Source organism: Misgurnus anguillicaudatus, chromosome 4, assembly GCF_027580225.2.
Source record: "Misgurnus anguillicaudatus chromosome 4, ASM2758022v2, whole genome shotgun sequence".
Lineage (NCBI taxonomy): Eukaryota > Metazoa > Chordata > Actinopteri > Cypriniformes > Cobitidae > Misgurnus > Misgurnus anguillicaudatus.
Window position 1 is genome coordinate 13,288,990 of NC_073340.2, and position 19,805 is coordinate 13,308,794.

At 36.0% G+C, this 19,805-nt stretch overlaps 2 protein-coding genes across 2 annotated transcripts; one reads left to right on the forward strand and one right to left on the reverse strand.

Moving 5' to 3' along the window:
• The first annotated feature begins 490 nt into the window (after positions 1 to 490).
• Positions 491 to 9,192, forward strand: kat7b (K(lysine) acetyltransferase 7b). Its single transcript, XM_073866720.1, has 14 exons — positions 491 to 691; positions 1,255 to 1,402; positions 1,753 to 1,998; positions 2,122 to 2,204; positions 2,574 to 2,657; positions 2,858 to 2,956; positions 3,620 to 3,730; positions 4,469 to 4,660; positions 4,751 to 4,840; positions 4,941 to 5,081; positions 5,323 to 5,408; positions 6,056 to 6,210; positions 6,292 to 6,398; positions 8,736 to 9,192. The coding sequence occupies exons 1-14, from the start codon at positions 677 to 679 to the stop codon at positions 8,835 to 8,837; spliced, it is 1,659 nt and encodes a 552-aa protein (XP_073722821.1). The 5' UTR covers positions 491 to 676; the 3' UTR covers positions 8,838 to 9,192.
• A 1-nt stretch (position 9,193) lies between these two features.
• On the reverse strand, positions 9,194 to 11,383 carry LOC129421146 (uncharacterized). The gene is made up of 6 exons (XM_055176464.2): positions 10,642 to 11,383; positions 10,352 to 10,448; positions 9,858 to 9,890; positions 9,697 to 9,747; positions 9,509 to 9,580; positions 9,194 to 9,413 (listed from the first exon to the last, which is right to left on the reverse strand). The coding sequence occupies exons 1-6, from the start codon at positions 10,735 to 10,737 to the stop codon at positions 9,376 to 9,378; spliced, it is 387 nt and encodes a 128-aa protein (XP_055032439.1). The 5' UTR covers positions 10,738 to 11,383; the 3' UTR covers positions 9,194 to 9,375.
• Positions 11,384 to 19,805: the final 8,422 nt, after the last annotated feature.

The window sequence follows — 19,805 nt, forward strand, 5'->3', positions numbered from 1 at the left end:
AAATAAATAAATAAAAATTCCTGTATATTGTAGAATGTAAATTTATTTGGTTTTAACCTTCATATTTCAAAATGTATATTTCATGGGCAACAAATAAATTTTTAATTTTACAACTCGTATAGCAAAAAATATTTTTCTGGCCAAAATATAAAAGTGTGTATAAAATGTATGAAGTATAAACTGTTTAAGTATGTATATAATATAAAATTATTAAGAATTTTTTTGTACATGTTGTGTACGTGTTTTTTAATGCGACATGAATATAAATGCTTTAAAACATATTTATTTTATTTTTATGTCATTTTTGTATATTGCATATTAAAAAAATATTTCTTAACCTAACATAAAATTTATTACAGCAATCACAAACCTAAAACGATTGCTTAATACTAGAAAACATGAAAAACTTAGGTATTAAAAATTTATTTCAGAATGAAAGGCCATATGAAGAAGAAGAAGAAGAAGAAAACGTCCGCCATGTTTTACGCGACTGCGTCACTTCCGCTCTCTTGCTCTATGGCGCGATTCGCGCGAGAGAATGAACAATTCATGAGAACACAAGTACACAAACTCACGATCTCACAGATGCAGGATTTTATCAGATAGTTACAGAACAGAGTGGTTTGGTTAAGCGCACATTTAACTCGGTTAAGAAGCAGCTCGTGTGAGGATCATTATGCCGCGGAGGAAGGTGAGACAACACGCGCCTTAGCGCTTGCTAGCGGCTAGCTCGCTATTCGCCTTTTGTTTATGAACACAAATAACTTATTTCCCATAAAAAAATCGAAAATTTCGCACTAGTAATTGGCAAATAAATTTGCAGAACAAGATAATCAAAAAGCGTTGAAGTTGTTTGTAATTTCCCTGTTATATAGGAAAGTATTGCTACGTTAGTTAGCCGGCTGGCTTTAGATTTTGCATTAAAATCCAACATTGACTGTGTGACGGTGATATTACTTTGATCCTGATATTGATAATTGCAAATCTGCCACGAAGGTTTATGTTTTAAAAGACTGCTCCATTCGCTCATTATGAATATGGACTTGAGAATTAATGTAAACAACCGCTGTTCATCTGGTGCTGCTGTAAGTTACCCGCCATATAAATAAACCAGTGATGTTTGTGAATGTTGTTTAACGTGCTGCACAATAAGGCCGTTTTTATATAGCGATACAGCCGTTTAAATTTCCACAAAATCTATATACGTTAGTGTGTTTACTGACTGGAGTGTGTTGTTGTGTTTGTGTTGTGCAGAGGACAGCAGGCAGTAGTTCAGATGGGACAGCTGACTCTGATGACTCTGGAGATCATGAAAAGACTGACAGCTCACACAGTGAAGCCCACCAGCGCAATAACACCCGCATGACCCGAGCATCACTGCGCCTCAGTCACAGCTCACAGGGTATCAACATTCACATGCTTCTCATACTGTTTTCTTTAGCTAAACTGTGCTGTAATGTTGGGTGATATGCCTTATTGTGAGATGGGAATCCCTGCACATTACAAGCTCTCTCATGCACGCAAAAAACATGCAATGTGCATGTTAATGTGAAAGTATGATGATAATGATAATAACTATCACCAACTATCATAATGAACGCCCGCTATCGGCCATATGTCTGATAATATCGTCTGTTCGCACAACCCTACTGTAATTTATATTGGATAAGTGTCTGCTGTATAATTGATTATTCTTAACTGGTTGATCCTTAACCAATGGTGGTAAATATGTTTATTGTGTTTCTCATCTAGATGCCCCAGCAGATGTGAAACAGGCATCGGAGAGAGATGAGTCTCCACCCAGGACACCCACAGGAAATGCCCCTTCGTCTGAATCAGACATTGACATTTCCAGTCCCAACGCCTCTCACGATGAAAGCGTGGCTAAAGACCAGAAAGACTCTGGCAGTGATCCGTCTCATCGTCCCAAACGCAGGCGCTTTCATGAAAGCTATAACTTTAATATGAAGTGTCCCACACCTGGGTGCAATTCTCTGGGTAACCAGAATTTATTATGTGCTAAATCATTCACTGCTAATGGTTTCATTAAATAATCAAATAATATATGTCATTTAATATACTGTAGTTGCGTGGTTTTCTTTATTTTGCCTGTTTTTACAGGACATTTGACTGGGAAACATGAGCGCCATTTCTCAATATCTGGTTGCCCTCTCTACCATAACCTCTCAGCAGATGAATGCAAGGTGGCTGTTTTATTCATCTATACGCTTTAACTACTACGCTAAGTTACTTTGAGTGTATTGAAATTAGTGATAGATGATATATCTGTATGTTTTAAGATTATTGGTATCACTAATTACGAAAATCTAAATTCAGCTTTACAATAGATGCAATTTTTTATATTGAATATTTTATTGTATTCTGATAGATGTGTGCAGTAAGATATTTAATTTAATATAAAGCTGTTATCTTTATGTGTGTCTTGCAATATATTTTGTATTTAATTATTGAAATGTTCACGTAGAATTGTGGTATTCACTTGACATCTTTCTGCATTGTAGCACACAACGTGTTCTCTGTTCTTTATTGTTATGTGTTGTCATTTTGTGTAGGTTAAAGCCATCGAGCGTGAAAAACAAGAGGAAGAACGGAGTCAGGGCCAAAATGAAGAGAACAGACATGCTACTCGACATCAGGTACTAAATGTCTTTACCGTGTACAAATCATGATAGTCCATGCATGGTAAGTTGTATGATGTCCACAATAAAATAGACAATGTTATTGTTATAAATTCAGTGCATTTTTTAAACTAATAATGCTTGCCAAAGTTCCATTATACCATTATTTATTACAGTAAATGGGTAATGTAGTATTCATTTACTTTGTTTTTTCACAGGCTCCAACTCCAAGACAGGTTCGATACAAGGAGAAAGTAATGGAGATAAGAAAAAGAAGGGATACTGGCCTGACAAAAGACCAAAAAGAAAAGTATATGGTAATATAAAAGCTGTTTAATGGTTTTTCTGTGTTAATGTAAACTGTAATGGAGCCCTCATTTGTTCCTTTCATCCTCAGTTTTGTTCTCATCTACGTTATGATGATCTCTGCCACTCTTAAAGGGACACTACACATCAAAAAAAAAAAAAAAATGCTAATTTTTGAGCTCCCCTAGAGTTAAACATTTGATTTTTATCGTTTTGAAATCCATTTAGCTGATCTCTGGGTCTGGTTGTACCACTTTAGCATAGCTTAGCATAATCCATTGAATTTGTTTGAATTATCTTTCCTATTTAAAACTTGACTCTTCTGTAGTTACATTGTGTACTAAGACCGATGGAAAATGAAAAGTTGAGATTTTCCAGGCAGATATGGCTAGGAACTATACTCTCATTCTGGCGTAATAATCAAGGACTTTGCTGCCTTAACATGGCTGCAGAAGGTGCAATGATATTACGCAGTGCCAGAAAATAGTCCCCTTGGTAACTTTCAATAGCAGGGGACTCAAATGTTTAACTGTAGGGGAGCTGGAAAATGAGCATATTTTCAAAAAAAAGTGGAGTGACCCTTTAACCCTCAAATTCAAAACTATTTATTTTCTCTGCTCTTGTGTAATTGGACTCTGTGATTGAGTTAAAAAAATATATTTTTGTATCTTTAGGAGCACCGACAGACTCATGGAACCAGTCGTGAACCACTGCTGGAGAACATCACAAGTGAATATGATCTGGAGCTCTTCAGAAAGGCCCAGGCCCGAGCATCAGAAGATCTGGTATCATCATTATTCTTCTTATACAGCAAAGCGTGTAACAGATCGACACTAAAGTCCCGAGTATACTGTCTCCACACGCGTTTGCACAGTTTTCAAAGTATACTTAACTGTAGATATGCGCGGATGGCTGCTTACGACACACAAACAGTACAAATGATTTCTTATTCAAATGATTACTTTACCAGGCAGCACTGAATCATGTCATTTACAAGACATTCAAATATTCAGGATAGATGAAGAAAAGTAGCGGATCCACCATTGCAAACAAAGTAGGACAAACAACAAGAAAACAAAGAACATGAAATTCTCCTTATGTTTCTGTTCTTGTTAGAAAATGCTGTCAATTGTGTATGTTGTTTATAGTGGAGTGTTGTCTCTTACATTTTTCTTGCGCATGCGCTGTTGTATGCGCACCGTCCAAAAATTGGACTGCACACGGATGGGCTGTGCAGTCGCCAGCAGACCCTCCTGATGATGAAAATTATATCATGCAGGGGGCACGCGGACAGCCAAGGGTGTACTTTGGACTTTAAAGTCTCACTAAAGTCTCTTGAAATGTTTTGTGTTGTTAAAAAGTGCAGAAGGATGTTATAAAAGATATTAATTAGAAACTTTACCTTTTGAATGCAATATAAATGTGAATTTTGTCAATGTTTTGAAGCACACAAGTTCATGACGGTTATATTTTATATACATAAATCTGTTATGTGGAGTTGATTTGATTTTCTCTGTGTGTAGGAGAAACTGCGTCTACAGGGTCAGATCACAGAAGGCAATAACATGATCAAAACTATTCTGTTTGGTCGCTATGAGCTGGATACCTGGTACCACTCACCCTACCCTGAGGAATATGCCCGACTGGGACGTCTGTACGTCTGTGAATTCTGCCTGAAGTACATGAAGAGTCAGACCATCCTGCGCAGACACATGGTATGAGATCAGACAGAATTGGTTTAAATGTGCCGGAATCCATGTGTCGAGCTGTCAGCTAAAAAATTTTTGTTTGACATGTTTGTGTAGGCCAAGTGTGTATGGAAACATCCTCCTGGTGATGAGGTCTACAGGAAAGGAGCCATCTCTGTTTTTGAGGTCGATGGAAAAAAGAACAAGGTATGCAACGAATCTCCATGTTTGTTTTAACATGCAGTTACTGGAAGTATTTGTTATTGAGTTATTTTTCTTATATATATATATATATATATATAACAAGATCTATTGCCAGAACCTGTGTTTGCTGGCCAAGCTGTTTTTGGACCATAAAACACTGTATTATGATGTGGAGCCATTTCTCTTTTATGTCATGACTGAAGCTGATAACACCGGCTGTCACCTGGTGGGATATTTTTCGAAGGTAATGTCATTCTCAAGGCACTTTTCCTGTACTGTGACTTGTGTGTCCTGGTCTAACTTACACAAACTCATAATTATACATCCTAAATCCTGATTATTAATGCTGGAGGTGTAACAGAACATTATTTTCTGAGATATAAATGTGTTCTATTGATAACTAATCAAATTCTAAAAGCATTGATTCAGTCGTAGTTTTTACCATAACAGATTTTTTCCACATTTCCATTCTTTCATTTGTGCAGGAGAAGAACTCGTTCCTGAATTATAACGTGTCCTGTATCCTGACTATGCCTCAGTACATGCGACAGGGCTTCGGAAAGATGCTAATTGATTTCAGTAAGTGTTTGTTTATTAATACTGTCTGACTGTTCACATGTTAGTTCTCTCTATGTATCCGCCTTATTGTCGAACGCGGAAGTAAGTGAGGTGACGTATGTGTGAGACTTCCATTTCAATAGCCGGCTGGTAGAAAGCTTGGGAGCATGCACAAAACATTTATTTTAAACGGTTACGGTAAATATTTACAACACCGGTCATGTATGCCCAGTGGGAGGATGAAATGAAGAAGTGGTCTGATACATCATATGAAGATATATTCAATTATTTTGTGTTATTGCTCAGGGGTGACCGGTCTTCCATGTGCAATTATTAAAGCACAGAGGCATACCAGTATCTGTACAGTGGGAAAGTCAATCGAATGTTTGTACATGAAATAGACCAAGAATTCGTAATTTTAACCATCTCAGGCGAATGTTTAAAATTTCACAACTGTTCCACTTTTTTTAAATGGCAATTTGTTTCAGTTTCTGTTGCGGCACATCAAGCTTATCACTTCTGCTGGTGGAGACGCTAATTTAGTAAACGCTTCTGTGGGTTATTTTTGAGGGAATGGACAAGTGACCTAAACAATTGTATATTGAGAATATGTTGTGTGATGCTACTCCCTCCAGTGCGCTTTACTATCTGTGTTTGCCATGATTTCAGTTACCTGCTGTCTAAAGTGGAAGAGAAGGTGGGCTCACCGGAGCGCCCCCTGTCAGATTTGGGCCTCATCAGTTATCGCAGCTACTGGAAGGAAGTGCTCCTGCGTTACATGTACAACTTTAAGGGCAAAGAGATCTCCATCAAGGGTAAGAGCTGACGGTACACAACGCTGCAGGTCACTCTCTAGTTCTGGAGGTACTGAAGGTTTGTGTGCTCTGTGTGTTTAGAGATCAGTCAGGAGACGGCTGTGAACCCAGTGGACATTGTCAGTACTCTACAGTCACTACAGATGCTCAAGTACTGGAAGGGAAAACATCTGGTCTTAAAGAGACAGGTACCAGGAGATTCATATCTCAATAGTTTTATTAGTTTTTTAAACTGTTGTTGCAACACAACTAGGGCTGGGCGATATGGCCAAAAAAAAATTTTTTCACAATTTCGGTTTTTTTTTTTTACTAGTCAACTTAAAACATAACTACAACAATACTGCAGTAACATTCTCTTTACAATAAAAGTATTTTATAAGATACAAGAACATCTTGTTAAAGAAACTAAAGCTCTGATCCAAGTGCACTAAAGGAGAGTTATCAACATGGTACAAATATAAAATGAATTCACTTTTTAAAAGTATATATGCAGAAATTAGACATGTTTAGAAATATAATAGTAGCCTAAATGTGAAAATTACACTTAAAACCAATGTTCAGGCATTTTTAAAATGTTTTGTATTTGATTTTTGGCTGTGATTTTTCAGCAAGAATCGGGCATTACGATACATGTTGCGATGCGATTTGCTGCGTTAAATTGCGGTACTGTAAGCCAGGGTGATATACTGGGATATTTCTCATTTTGGGAAATGGATATAATTTTTGAAAAGCTGTCATCAAAAACACACAACCATATGCAAATCTTAGCAAAAAATATTTAACTTGTCGTGTGAACTTGCTCCAGGGTGAGTTAAAGGGGACATTTCACAAGACATTTTCAAGATGTCAAATAAATCTTTGGTGTCCCCAAAGTATGTATGTACATTTTTAGCTCAAAATATCATATAGATGATTTATCAAAATAGCATGTTAAAATTTCTTTAAACTTTCTAGTTGTGAGAAATATTTACATTTTTGGGTGTGCCTTTTTACATGCAGATGAGCTGATCTCTGCACTAAATAGCAGTGCCGTGGTTTGATAGTGCAGATTAAGAGGCGGTATTGTCCCCTTCTGACATCACAACAATTTTAATCAGAGTCCTCCATAAAGACCTTTACTTCCTGTCACCCTTGAAGTTTAGAGATAAGAAGACTGCTATCTAGCGGTCAGGATGTAAACTGAAAACTAAGCAGCTGCCATGGATCTTGTATGATTAAAAAAATCAATATAGATTTTTTTTAGAATCAATACAGTATCTGCAAACAAATATCCCAATATGCACGTATCGATATCAATTAATCACTATTTTTATTGTAATTTAAGTACACAGTTATAATCTCACATCACATGTTAAATAAAACAATTCAACTATTATTTTTATTTAAATTACTCATAACATTCTCCTATGATATCATTAATAATTTTGTCAATAATGTATGCTATGATGGACATCTTTTTTAACCATTCTTTAAAATTAATCTTTTCAAATAAGTCATTATTAGTTTGCGAATCATACATTTCTAGTCACGCTGTTCACTTTGCCAACGAGGACATTGCACATTTTTTCTATAGGATATTTACCATATTGTTTGCTCAGACTCAGCACTGAATCATCTGCACTGAAATAAATGCAGTCAGCACTGACATGTTTCATATGCAGCTATAATTCAGCAGATACAAATGCCACCTGAGGTTTAAGTCATGGTTTCAGTCATCTGTATTAGTGATGCGCCAACCCGCAGGTCCCGCTTTTATGAAATATTTGGCTTACCCCACACCAATGTATCTATTTTTACAACCCCGCGACCATTAAAATAGACATACTAAGCATTTGTAATGTAAATGAAAAGAGGCTTTATTTCAGCCTAAAAGAGCTTAGATTACATTGCCCTGTAAAGTGGCAATAACATATGCTTAATTAAGAACCATAGACCCCAGCATGTTCATATTAATATAGAGATAGGATAATAATAAACATTTTCGACATTTACAAAGCAGTGTTTGTATTATCTATTAACAAATTCCCTACCTTAATTTCCTCCGCAGATCGTCTTTCATCTTTTATTTCTCCATTTGTTTTGTTGTGGCTGGCAGCGGGAGATGCTTGGCGCTTCCGTGGCGTGAGGCCAAAGGTTTGGGGATATCAAGCTACGTTGCGCAAGTTATAATGTTGCGGAAGTGACATTGCCACATAGACCTACGTAATTTAACCTTATCAAATAACCTAATAAAATATAAAAAAAATCCCAAATATTTTATATAGGCTATAGGGAATTGGACGCGACATGTTTTTTATTTTGTTTTTAATGACCCGCCCCAGCCCGCCTGCAATAAAGTTGCAATTTTTTTACCCAACCTGAACCGCGGGGACGGGGGTTACGAGACGACCCGCGCATCACTAATCTGAATTCGAATTAATAAAAAAAATCTGTAAAATCGCCCAGCTTTGAGTACAACCAACAGCTATTCTGATAATTAGTTGATGCGAATTGCTGAACTTTGTTTTTGTTTCTGAATGTTAAAGGACCTTATTGATGAGTGGAAGGCCAAAGAGACCAAGAGGGGCAACAACAACAAGACAATAGACCCCAGCTCTCTGAAATGGACCCCTCCTAAAGGAACCTAGTGTACTTGTTTTCTTGCATTTCATACTTTACTGCCAAGTCAAATCTTTTTAAGACATTGACTCCATCAACGATGTCCATTTTGCAAGGACTTGACCTCCTAGTGTCATTTTTGTCTTTTTTACGTACTTCTGAAATCTCTCACTTTTGTTTTATACAGTGCTATTTATTTTTGGATGCTTCAGATTTCGTGATGTTTCCCTGGTCAAATAATTTCTTTGCCCTGGTGTATTTGTTTTAATTTTTTTAAGCAAAAAAAAAAAATCGTTAGCGGTTGAATGTAGTGAAAAATTTGCGGCCTTGCTACAAATGATGAGATTTTCAGTCTGTTAAATACACTTTTATTCTCTTCATGAATTGTTTGTGGTTTCTTGTGTTGAAAGATTTATTTCAAGTTGCAAGACACATTTACAAACTGTTATTAAAAATAACAGTTTGTGCAAGTTATAATAACTGTATTTTGACACACAGGGGGTTAATAATGATCACCACAGAAATCTTTAATACAACGTTAACAACACATTGATCTTTTATTGATCATCAGTAGTACTGCAGTTTGTCCCATTCCTCCTGCAGATCTGTGGTGTGATAGAGAAAGAGGGAGAGAGAGAGAGCAAGTGAAACACATCTGCTTGACACACACACACACTTTTCAATACTATAAATGTCGTACCTGATCGTTTGTTCAGATCTACAGGATTGTCCGTCGCTGTGCTGGTCTCTGAAAAGGCTTTTCTGACCGGACCTGCATATAAATTCGATGTTACATCTCATACTGTCTTAGGAAGCACTTAATTGCTGTGAAAATTTGCGTTAACAGCACATTAAACTGATATATGTGTTATTGAACTGTAGAGATACCTGCTAAAGATCTCCTGCCCATGAGTCCCACAAACATATCGCCCTTATTCCCTTTGAGAAAACGGTGAAATTAAACCAAAAATCAGTCAAGTCTCTAAAGACTTGTAAACATTATTACACTTCTGCTGCTGGAGTGAATTTACAGCACATGAGTTACTCACTTTTGCGATCAATTCTCACAGGCTGAAGGATCTCTAACACAACAAAACACAACACAATTCATCCTTTATTACTCCTGTTTGTATTAGGCAGTGTGTCCAAAAGTCTGATGCACCATCAGAAACATATAAAACATTTGAACTAGAATTAATTTAACCTAAATGAAAAATAAAACAATCATGCAAAAATTCTCAGTCACAAATTTGATGCGTTTCTGATCATTTTTTGTTTAATCCAAGAGTCGGATTTCCTTGCTAGTCAGGATGTGGTGATGTGAAGTCCACAAATACTTTTTATTCATTTTTCAGTTCAACCTCTTACTCTTTTCAATTATGAAAAGCATAGGCGAGTGGTCACAGACGTTTGGACCTTTGAAAATGTTTCAAGATTAACATGCAGCATGAAACAGTCTGATCTCAATGCACTAAAATGGGATGGAAAAAGAGCAGCAAAAATTATATTTTATTAATATCACAAAGTAATGATGAAATCTGACCGGAGCGTTTTCCCATTAGCCCGTAGAACTGATGAGATCTGGATCTCTTGAGCAGAGCCTCCGCTTGACTGGCGAGTCCCTCGTCCATCGGATCATTCTGAACCATCCAGCAAATCATTTTCATTGTGCATTGGAAAACGCATTATATTTCCTTTCATTCAATTGAATTGATTCAATTAAAGCAAACGTTCGAAAATGTATGGTAGACGTGCAGTTTAATTTATTCGGTTTAATATATCAGAATATTCCGTCGATGATGATGATAAGGATTAAAATGAAATTATACTCACCCCCCAGTTATCTGAAATCCAGTGAGTAAAAGACAAACTTTGGACGCTGTACATGAGAATGGTGAGCATTAATGCTGATAGTTTCCAAATCTCCATATGGAACCAATATGTGTTGATGTAAATTAAAGTGTTATATTTAGAATCAACTCTAGAAAGTTAGAGAAAAAAATCCTGGTCAATATCATAGAGATTTTTCTCGAAGTCTGAAGCGGTTTGTCTGTTCCTGCAGAGTCCTTGTGCATTTATAGACATCTGTCTGATGACTCCTCCCTGATATCGCTCTCATCAGCACCATCAGCAGCATCATCATCATCATGAATGTTACACACACTTGACTTAAGTGACCTGTCACTTCATTTGCTGAATTTGATTTGTTGATCACATGCCAATAAAAATGCTACTTAATGAAAAAAAACCTTTAATTCATTTTTATTTTTTGTTGTATGAATAAAATACTTTAAGGGCTTTCCCCCTTTCATGGAAGATTGTCCAATTAAAGAAACCCCTTAGAGCACAGATTCGATTAGTAATAACTAGAAAACTCAAGACATGTTACACAAACAGAGCAGAAAGACATATCCTAATACTCCATTTGTTTTAAATGACAAACAAATATTTGACCTCCTGGTTCCTTGTTTGCACAACACATATAGACCTAGTAAAGTAGATATTGTTCTTCTTTCAGTTCTTACCTTTTGATCTTCTGTTGTCAGCGTCAAACTAAAGGTTTAACTGAAAGTGTCAGACTGATCTCACGGAAAGTCATGTTATAGTCACCAAAAATGTGATAAATTTTTTCGTGTCCATGGCATGACATTCAGCTTTTTTCATGTCTTGAGCACGAATGTCTTTTTCGTGTTACTAGCACAAATTTCTATAAATAGCTTTTCATGTCTGTGGCATTTTATGTATTGTTTTCTTGTTGTTTCCTATTTTGTTATCATTGTCACTTGGGGTTGGGGTTAGAATCACTTTCTGTTACATTTTTAGACATCCTAACCCAAACCCCAACTCCAGGCAAGAATAGTTTTAAAAGCAGAAAAAAAACATGTGTGTACATAACAGTACACCGAAAACCCAAATCTAACCCCAACCTCAAGCGATAATGATTTAAAAATAGAAAAAAAACAATGTGAAAACAATATATGAAATGACATGAAAAAGAAAGTCATGCCATGGACACGAAAACTATTTATAGTAATTCATGCTGAGTGACACGGAAAAGACATTTGTGCTCAACACACGAAAAAAAGCTGAATTTCGTGCCATGGACACGAATAAATTAATACATTTTTTGTGACTATAACACGACTTTCCAGAGATCATGTTAGAAAGTTTACTGCGTTTTATTAAAGCTTGTCAAGTAATCTTTGTGCTGCTGATTAAATCAACTATCATATCTCCTAAATTATCACTGGCTGGGTAAGTGGTTCCCACCACATATTCAAAAGATTTTCAGATTTTTTTACAATCATTTCACTCGACTCTCTTTGAGACTCATGTCATATTAAACTTTCTGGGCCCTATCATACACCTGGCGCAATGCAGCGCAAAACGCGACGCAAGTGTTTTTGCTAGTTTCAGTCCGTCGCAGTTATCATTATCACGTTGTTTACATAGCAAATGCATCTTCGCCCATTTGTGCACCCATGGCGTTCTGGTCTGAAAAGCGAGGTATGTTCAGGCGCATTCTTGGCGCGTTGCTTTTTTGAGGCAACTAAAATAGACTACACCATTGATCAACTAAAACCTGGTCTTAAGTCTAAAGTCAATGGCGCAATATTGTTTTTGTTATTTAAAGAGCGCATTAGTAATATGCAGCACACAAATGCGTTTAAATATGAAAAATTAAAGGATTAAAATGTTAAAGATTATTAAAGCATCTCTTGGACATAAATGAGGACAGTTAACATAACTTTATAAGGCGTGAAGGGCTGCTTTACCTGTAGCCTGGTAAGCAAATTTTTTGCTTTTAATAAAGTGCTAATATTGCATTTATTTAGATTTTTTTTAAATGCTACCCCACTGATTTATTGTATATGACGACTTTGTACCTTTTGATATGGTGAGATGAGATCCATTTTTAAGTAGTGTTTTCTTAAAACACTCAGGGACCCAGCGCTGAAACGGCTCTCCAGGCATTTGTAAATTCTATATCTCCTGTTTGTTACAAATAAAGTGTTTTTACTTATGCAAACTTTTTTTTTTTTTGCATATTTTGTAAATTAATGTTAAACTAGCAAAAGTGAATTCAGACACACCCTTTTAGACTGTGCGCCGTGTGCTTTAGACCATGCACTTAGTTCGGGCCCTTTATCTTTCGGTCAAGTGTTGGTGATGTAAGTCCACTATAACCACTAAAGAATGAGTCCATCACACATTTAGGCTTGTGTTGAGTGAAGGCTGAAATGAAAAAGTTTCTCTGTAAGTTCTTTAAAGGATTTTCACCTTCAGTTCTCTTTGAGATCTGAGAAGATCAAGTGGAAACTTAAGTGGGTGGTTTCCCAGACAGGTATTAGCTTAAGGTATTAGCTTATTTTAGTCTAGGACTAGTCTAATCCCTGTCCGGGAAATCGCCGAAGTAATTATAAACAAAATGCCTTCATGAGGAAATCTTACCGCTGTACTTATGTTAAAAATACACTGTAAAAAAATCCGTAGAACTTACAATGTTATTGCAGCTGGGTTGCCGGTAATTTACCGTAGATTTAAATTTATGTTATTTACTTGCAAGAGTTTTTTCAAAGTTAAATAAATTTTAAATATTAACAAGTCTTTATCTTTACAGAATAAAACGATACAATAACAGCCTCATGCAAAGCATTCTGGGAACCAGAAATCATCAACAACCTTTTTCTGTTTTTTGCTTCAGATTTTGTTTCCCAGAATGTTTTGCTTGATCCTTTTTTTAGTTTTACTCTGTAAAGACAAAGACTTGTAAATGTAAAATGTTCATTTAACTTTGAACAAAATGTTGCCAGTAAATAACATAAATTTAAATCTACGGTAAATTACCGGCAACCCAGCTGCAATTTCTATGGATTTTTTTTTACAGTATATCTTATATCAAAAAATGTATGTATGTCTGTTTTGTTGACGTTCTGGGCTTTAAATGTTGAAAACAGTGAATGAATTGTGTTTAGGAAATGCAAAGACAAAATTATAGAATTGAATATAAAAAAATGACAGATTGCAATGTTTCTTAATGAAGTGATTCATTTGGAAGTGTACATTAAGATCTCTCTCACCTGTGTGACTGATATGAGAATAAAATAACGCTTACCCAAACGTCTGTGAATCCTTCATTCTCAGACATTAAATTGATCTTAATTACTTCTCTAACGCTTCGTGCATTGTTTGCGTTAATTCGACAATTAGATTAGAAAAGAACATTTTTTGTTTGAAAATGACTAACGGCACAAACACCTCAGATCTGGACGACACACCGAATCAGTGCTCTTTGATCTCACCACAGGTGCTTAACAAAGCAAGAAACCAATTTTCGATAATTTCACCTGAACGGCACTCATGTGTTTCCAAGCCCGCAGAGGTCTAACGTTGAGTGCCGAATCAAAAAGAACCAGAGGAACCTGATTTACATATGAAAACTGCTTCATTCAATGAGCTCTTTCAATGATGACACCATATTACCATGTTATACACCACCGTTGATACTTTACTTCTTTCTGTACATGTGGAAAATGATCAGCATGATTTTTAGAAATTATTACAACATTTATTTTAAATGAACAAAGGATCTCTTAAAAGGTCATTTTATTTTCACTAAAGTGTGAATAGAGGCATTTAACCTTTAACCAATCACAGGAGGTCAAACCAAATATCTGCAGTTTCTTTCATTAATATAAGGCTACAAAAAGTACAAATAAAATTTGAATACACAATATTTATAACACAACACATTTTTGTAAACGTAAATGATAAAGTAGTCTTTGTTTTGTTTTTAATATATTATTTAGGCAAACATGTGTCCTTTGTCAGAGTACATTGTGTGTGTCAGACTCACGAGATATCGTGACATCATTGTGTGTCCTGATTGCATTGACGTTCACACACTGATGTATCCTGAAGGACTTTGAGTTTTCTTTGTGTATCTGATTGCAGATATTGTTGCTTTTAATAGAAATGATCAGACTTTCCTCGCTTTTGTTGCTGTAGTTCAACTTGTCTGGTAATATCCAGAAGCTTTTTAAATCAGCGAGCTCGATCGTCTTTATTCAAGTTGGAATGGAGATATTTTTGTTCATTGGGTACATTGGGTCCAGTTGGGCTCGGTGAGAAGCTCCGAGGACACAGTGTGCTGGATCTTCTGCTTATATTACAAAGCTCATGTTCAATTTTAAAGGGACACTGAAAGCTATTAAAGAAAAGCGCCAGCACAATCTCGTCTTAATCTTGTGCTTTAGTCCAGTATTTATTTGAGTGTCAGTCTTTGTCAATTTTTATTTTATTTTATTCTTTTATACTATCGAGCCCCTAAGGTGACATTGGAGTAAAAAAATCTAAAGTTTAGTTTTATGTGCTCACGTCAAACTTTCATGTGCTCACACGAAACCTTCATGTGCAGAATTTTTTTTAAGTTCAGTTTCATGTGCGCACGTGAAAGTGAAAGATTCACGTGAGCACGCAAAACTAAACGTGGTAGTTTCACGTGCGCACTCGAGGGTTTCACGTGCGCACTCGAGGGTTTCACGTGCGCACGCAATAATTTCACTTGAGCACGTGATAGTTTCATGTGCGCACACCGAACTAAACTTTATTAAAGTTCCCCTTAGGGGCTCCGTACTACCACTGTACAGTCAGTCATGCAAAAGAAGAATTATCGCCTTAACATCTCAAATGTTTCTTAATTGTAATTAAATAGAAAGCAAACTGAGATTCAGTTTACAGATCTCAACCTGTGCTCAGATTTTCCAAAATAAAGTTTATATGTATTTAAATGTTTAGAGGGTATGCATTGATGTCACTTTTCCACGTGACCACTCCCTGTTGAGTGGCAAACATTCAACAAAATTTCATAGCGGCTGCTGCAAAAATGCCCTAAAAACATCCTAAACAACCAGTGGTATGTGGAAATTGGCATATGGTCAGACATTGCTTTTTCTGACATATATGTTTGTCTTGCCTAACACTATTAAACCATCCCACCGTTGAAGAACACAAGTCTTATAAAGTTTTATAATTAAGGCTCACTGACAAAACTTTGCAATTACACAGAATAAGAGTATTCATTGGTGTATTTTTAAAAGATTTTTTTATCCCAAAATTTTACATACCTGACATGCTACTGATTTAACTTCTCCTTATAGTGGCAAAACGGCCGCAAAAATGTCAGTATAGAGGGTAATCACGTGACGTCACCTTCTGTGAAAATGACTGCGGTTACGCCCACTGAGTGGCAAAAGACAGAGCGGCAGCATTTGAGTACAGTGTGAAATCAGCAAAAACATGATGAAAACGCGTCTAAATGGGAAACAGCTGTTTTGCGATATACTGTACTAACAGATTTAACAAGAAGTCGGAGCTGTCGTTTTACAGACTGCCAAAAAACACCGAAAGGGGAAATAAATTGATAGTTCATGCCAACGTCCACAGACCACAGGTGGGTTGACAAGTTGCTAGGGTCACTATCAAGCAGAGGTTTTACTTTCTACTTAAACTTATTTTTAAGTATATTACATTAATGTATATTAAGTACATTAATGTATTTTAAGTAAAAGTACACAATTTTAATGTAATTATGTATTAAATAAATTTTAATATCCTATATTAAAGAATACACAGTATGATTCTATGCTTTAGAATGTAGTGAAGTAAAATTTTTCCCAATATAAACACCCTAATAAAGTACAGATGCTTGGAAAATGTAACTAAGCATTGTCCACCTATGCTATCAAGTCCAACTTAATTCAGCAGCCGCTATGAAAACCAGCCATTTTGTTGAATCATTTGCCACTCAACGGGGGAGTTTCAGCGTGGTCATGTGGAAAAGTGACGTCAATGCATACCCTCTATAACTGACAATTATTAGCAAAAATTTAATTTTTTTGCAATTGATATTGACCCAGGCAAATTGTCAACCCCCTGTGGTCTGTAGACGTTGACATGAACGATCTATTTATTTCTCCTTTCGGTGTTTCTTGGCAGTCTGTAAAACGATAGCTCCGAATTTTTGTTAAATCTGTTAGTCTATCGCAGTGGTTTTCAAACTGGGGGCCGCGAGATGGTGCCAGGGGGGCCCCAGTTTTATGACATTTTATGAAATACATTAATTTATCATGAATTCTGTGTAATTAAACCTAAAAAAATAAGGCTACTAACCAAAAGCACTACTTTTTTGTATAATTTAATGTTTTTTTTTTTATTAAAATGTTGAGTTTTAGAACAGTTTTTTGTCACAAATTTTCTTTGGGGGGCCGCGAAGGAATGCACCGTACACAAGGGGGGCCGCACGCTGAAAAAGTTTGGGAACCACTGGTCTATCGCACAACAGCTTTCTCCAATTTTCGCTGATTTCTCACTTTACGCAAATGCTGCCGCTCTGTCTTTTGCCACTCAGTGGGCGTAACCGCAGTCACTTTCGCCGAAGGTGACGTCATGTGCATACCCTCTATTAAATATCAATTTCCATGTTCCATGTTCATTTTAAAGCTGCATGTACTCTTATTGTATGTGTTTTTGGGGGACGTTCCATAGACATAACCTCAAAATGTCCCCACAAACATTTACTGGTATTCCTATCTTTGGAGACATTTGGTCCCCGCAATGTGATATTTACCACGTAGACACACACACACACAAACACACAGTACTGTATGTGAACAAGCATTAACCGAATTAACAGAACAAAGAGAAGATGGACGGGTTTACCTTAATGTAGAATAAAGTCAGAAGAGCCTGCGGCAGGCCCTCGGTTCACAAAACGCCTCTTTTGTTATTTAATTCTCTCTGCTAAATCTTGTGCTTTTATCTTGCACTGACATATTCGGCCTGTCACACAGTAATAGAAAGTTTACAGTATTCGAGGAATAAAGAATGTTTAAGTGAGGCCAATACACTCCGTTTCATGCCTTTACATTTCATTTGGTATTGTTGTTAATTATTGTTTCATTGTAGCGAACTGAGTATTACATCACCACATCTCAATGTTTTTGTTTTTCATTGCTAAGGGACTGTAGTATCCCATACATCACCTGTTAATCAATCTGGAATTTGACAGGCTTTGAAGTTCAACAGGTTCATTCAGGATAAATTTTAAAAACTCCTTGGCAGCGTGTACTGTAGTTAGGAAAACTGTTTAAAACCCTGCGACGGAAATCACACGTGTCTATATTTAGTTGTGCCCATATGTATTTTGACAAATAATGATCAGGTTTATCTAGTTATTAAATGATATGAGGAAATGAATTAAGAATTAATCCAGTAAGAAGCACATTAAAAACACTTTAAATAGCCAAATAATTTGTTGAGCTAGGGAAGTGTTTTCTGGGGTATAGAGCTAATAACATGAAATTGTCATTTTTTAAATTGATGATAATTTGCAGATTCGATATTCCGTGTAGAAAATCTAATAAAGAAATAAAATAAAAAACAGTAAAATGAATACAGTTCATAAAAGAACCCAAATCTACACTCTCAGAAATAAAGGTACAAAAGTTGTCACTGGGAAAGTACCCTTTCAAAAAGGTACACCTTTGTACCCAAAGAGTGCATATTAGTACTTTGAACTGCCAAAATGTACCTTTAAAGGTACATATTTGTACCTAAATGGTACATATTAGGACCTTTTTAAAGGGGTACTGCCCCAGTGACAGCTTCGTACCTTTATTTTTGACAGTGTACAGTATAAATCTTGACTATCAAAAGTTGAAATTCACACCACACTGTTTAAAATAACAACACAACTAACAAAACATGTGAAAACTTGCCCTGACCTACAATTTATTAAAATTAGTTTGACTTAATATGCCAGTGTTTTTATTGTGTTTCCTTATTTAGTCGACAGTTGTTGCAATAATATGAGGCAGTTTTACTTCTTTTCTTTTATAATAAAACTAAAAAAGTGATCTTAATTCAACATAGTTATTAAAAACGTTTTAAAAGCTATACAAAACCAGAAAAAACTGGCAAGGACCAACTGGACATTTCACAATAACCCTGGAGTCACTGATGAACTTTACTTACTTCAAGCCTCGTCGACAGAAAGAGAGCAAACCCCAAAATTATAATTTACTTAATAATATAAAAATATACATGGCATGTAGATACGTCATTTATGTTTGATGTGATGACAATAGATCTGCTCAATTAAATCTTCTAACATATATTTATCTCTGTGTGGTTTTGCTCTGAGGATAATGTGTACTGCTAGGGCGTGTGTTTTTGAGGTGTGTGTGTGGAGGTGGGTTTGGTTTTTTGTCCACAAGGTATTGTTTGGTTAGATTTTTGTTTTGCTTTTCCAAGTAATCAGACACTTATTAGATTCCCGCTTTATGTATGAGTGCAGGTTTGAAAGCCCACGCTTGGGGTGAGGCAGGTATCTCACTCGAGTGGATGCTTCTGTTTAATTAGTCACGCAATTAGTCACAGACTTGTCTGGCAGTAATGACATCAGTAATGAAAAGTAAGGTTGACTTTGGCAAAAAAGCAACCATTGATTTCCTTGCTGATAGGGAAGAACATTCTCAGGTCATATTCTGTGCATGATTTTCACATCCAACTGTTTTACTCTTGGGGTCCCACAAGGCTTTATCCTGGGCTCTATGCTGTTTCTGTTTGCACCACACCTCTACCTCAACACTTTAAATGCTATGGATTGATAAATAGTCTGAAGCATCTTTAACGCCAAAGGAAAAAAACTTCCCTGTGCTGTTGATACTATTGCGCATCCAGTCAAACTGTTTTCATACATCGTTCTCAGTCTGGCAATAAGACTAATATTTTTAAAATATCTGTCCCAATGTTTGTTTAGCATTTAAAAGTGCCTTCACGTCAGTGAGATATTGCATATTGTTGCATTCCTTTATAAAATCAAATTTTATTAGAATTTCCCAGGTAAGAAAAGTAGTGCTAATGAGAAACTAAAATGTGCTAAAAATATATTTAAAAAACATACTTAGCTACCACTTGTAGTAAACTTAAACTCA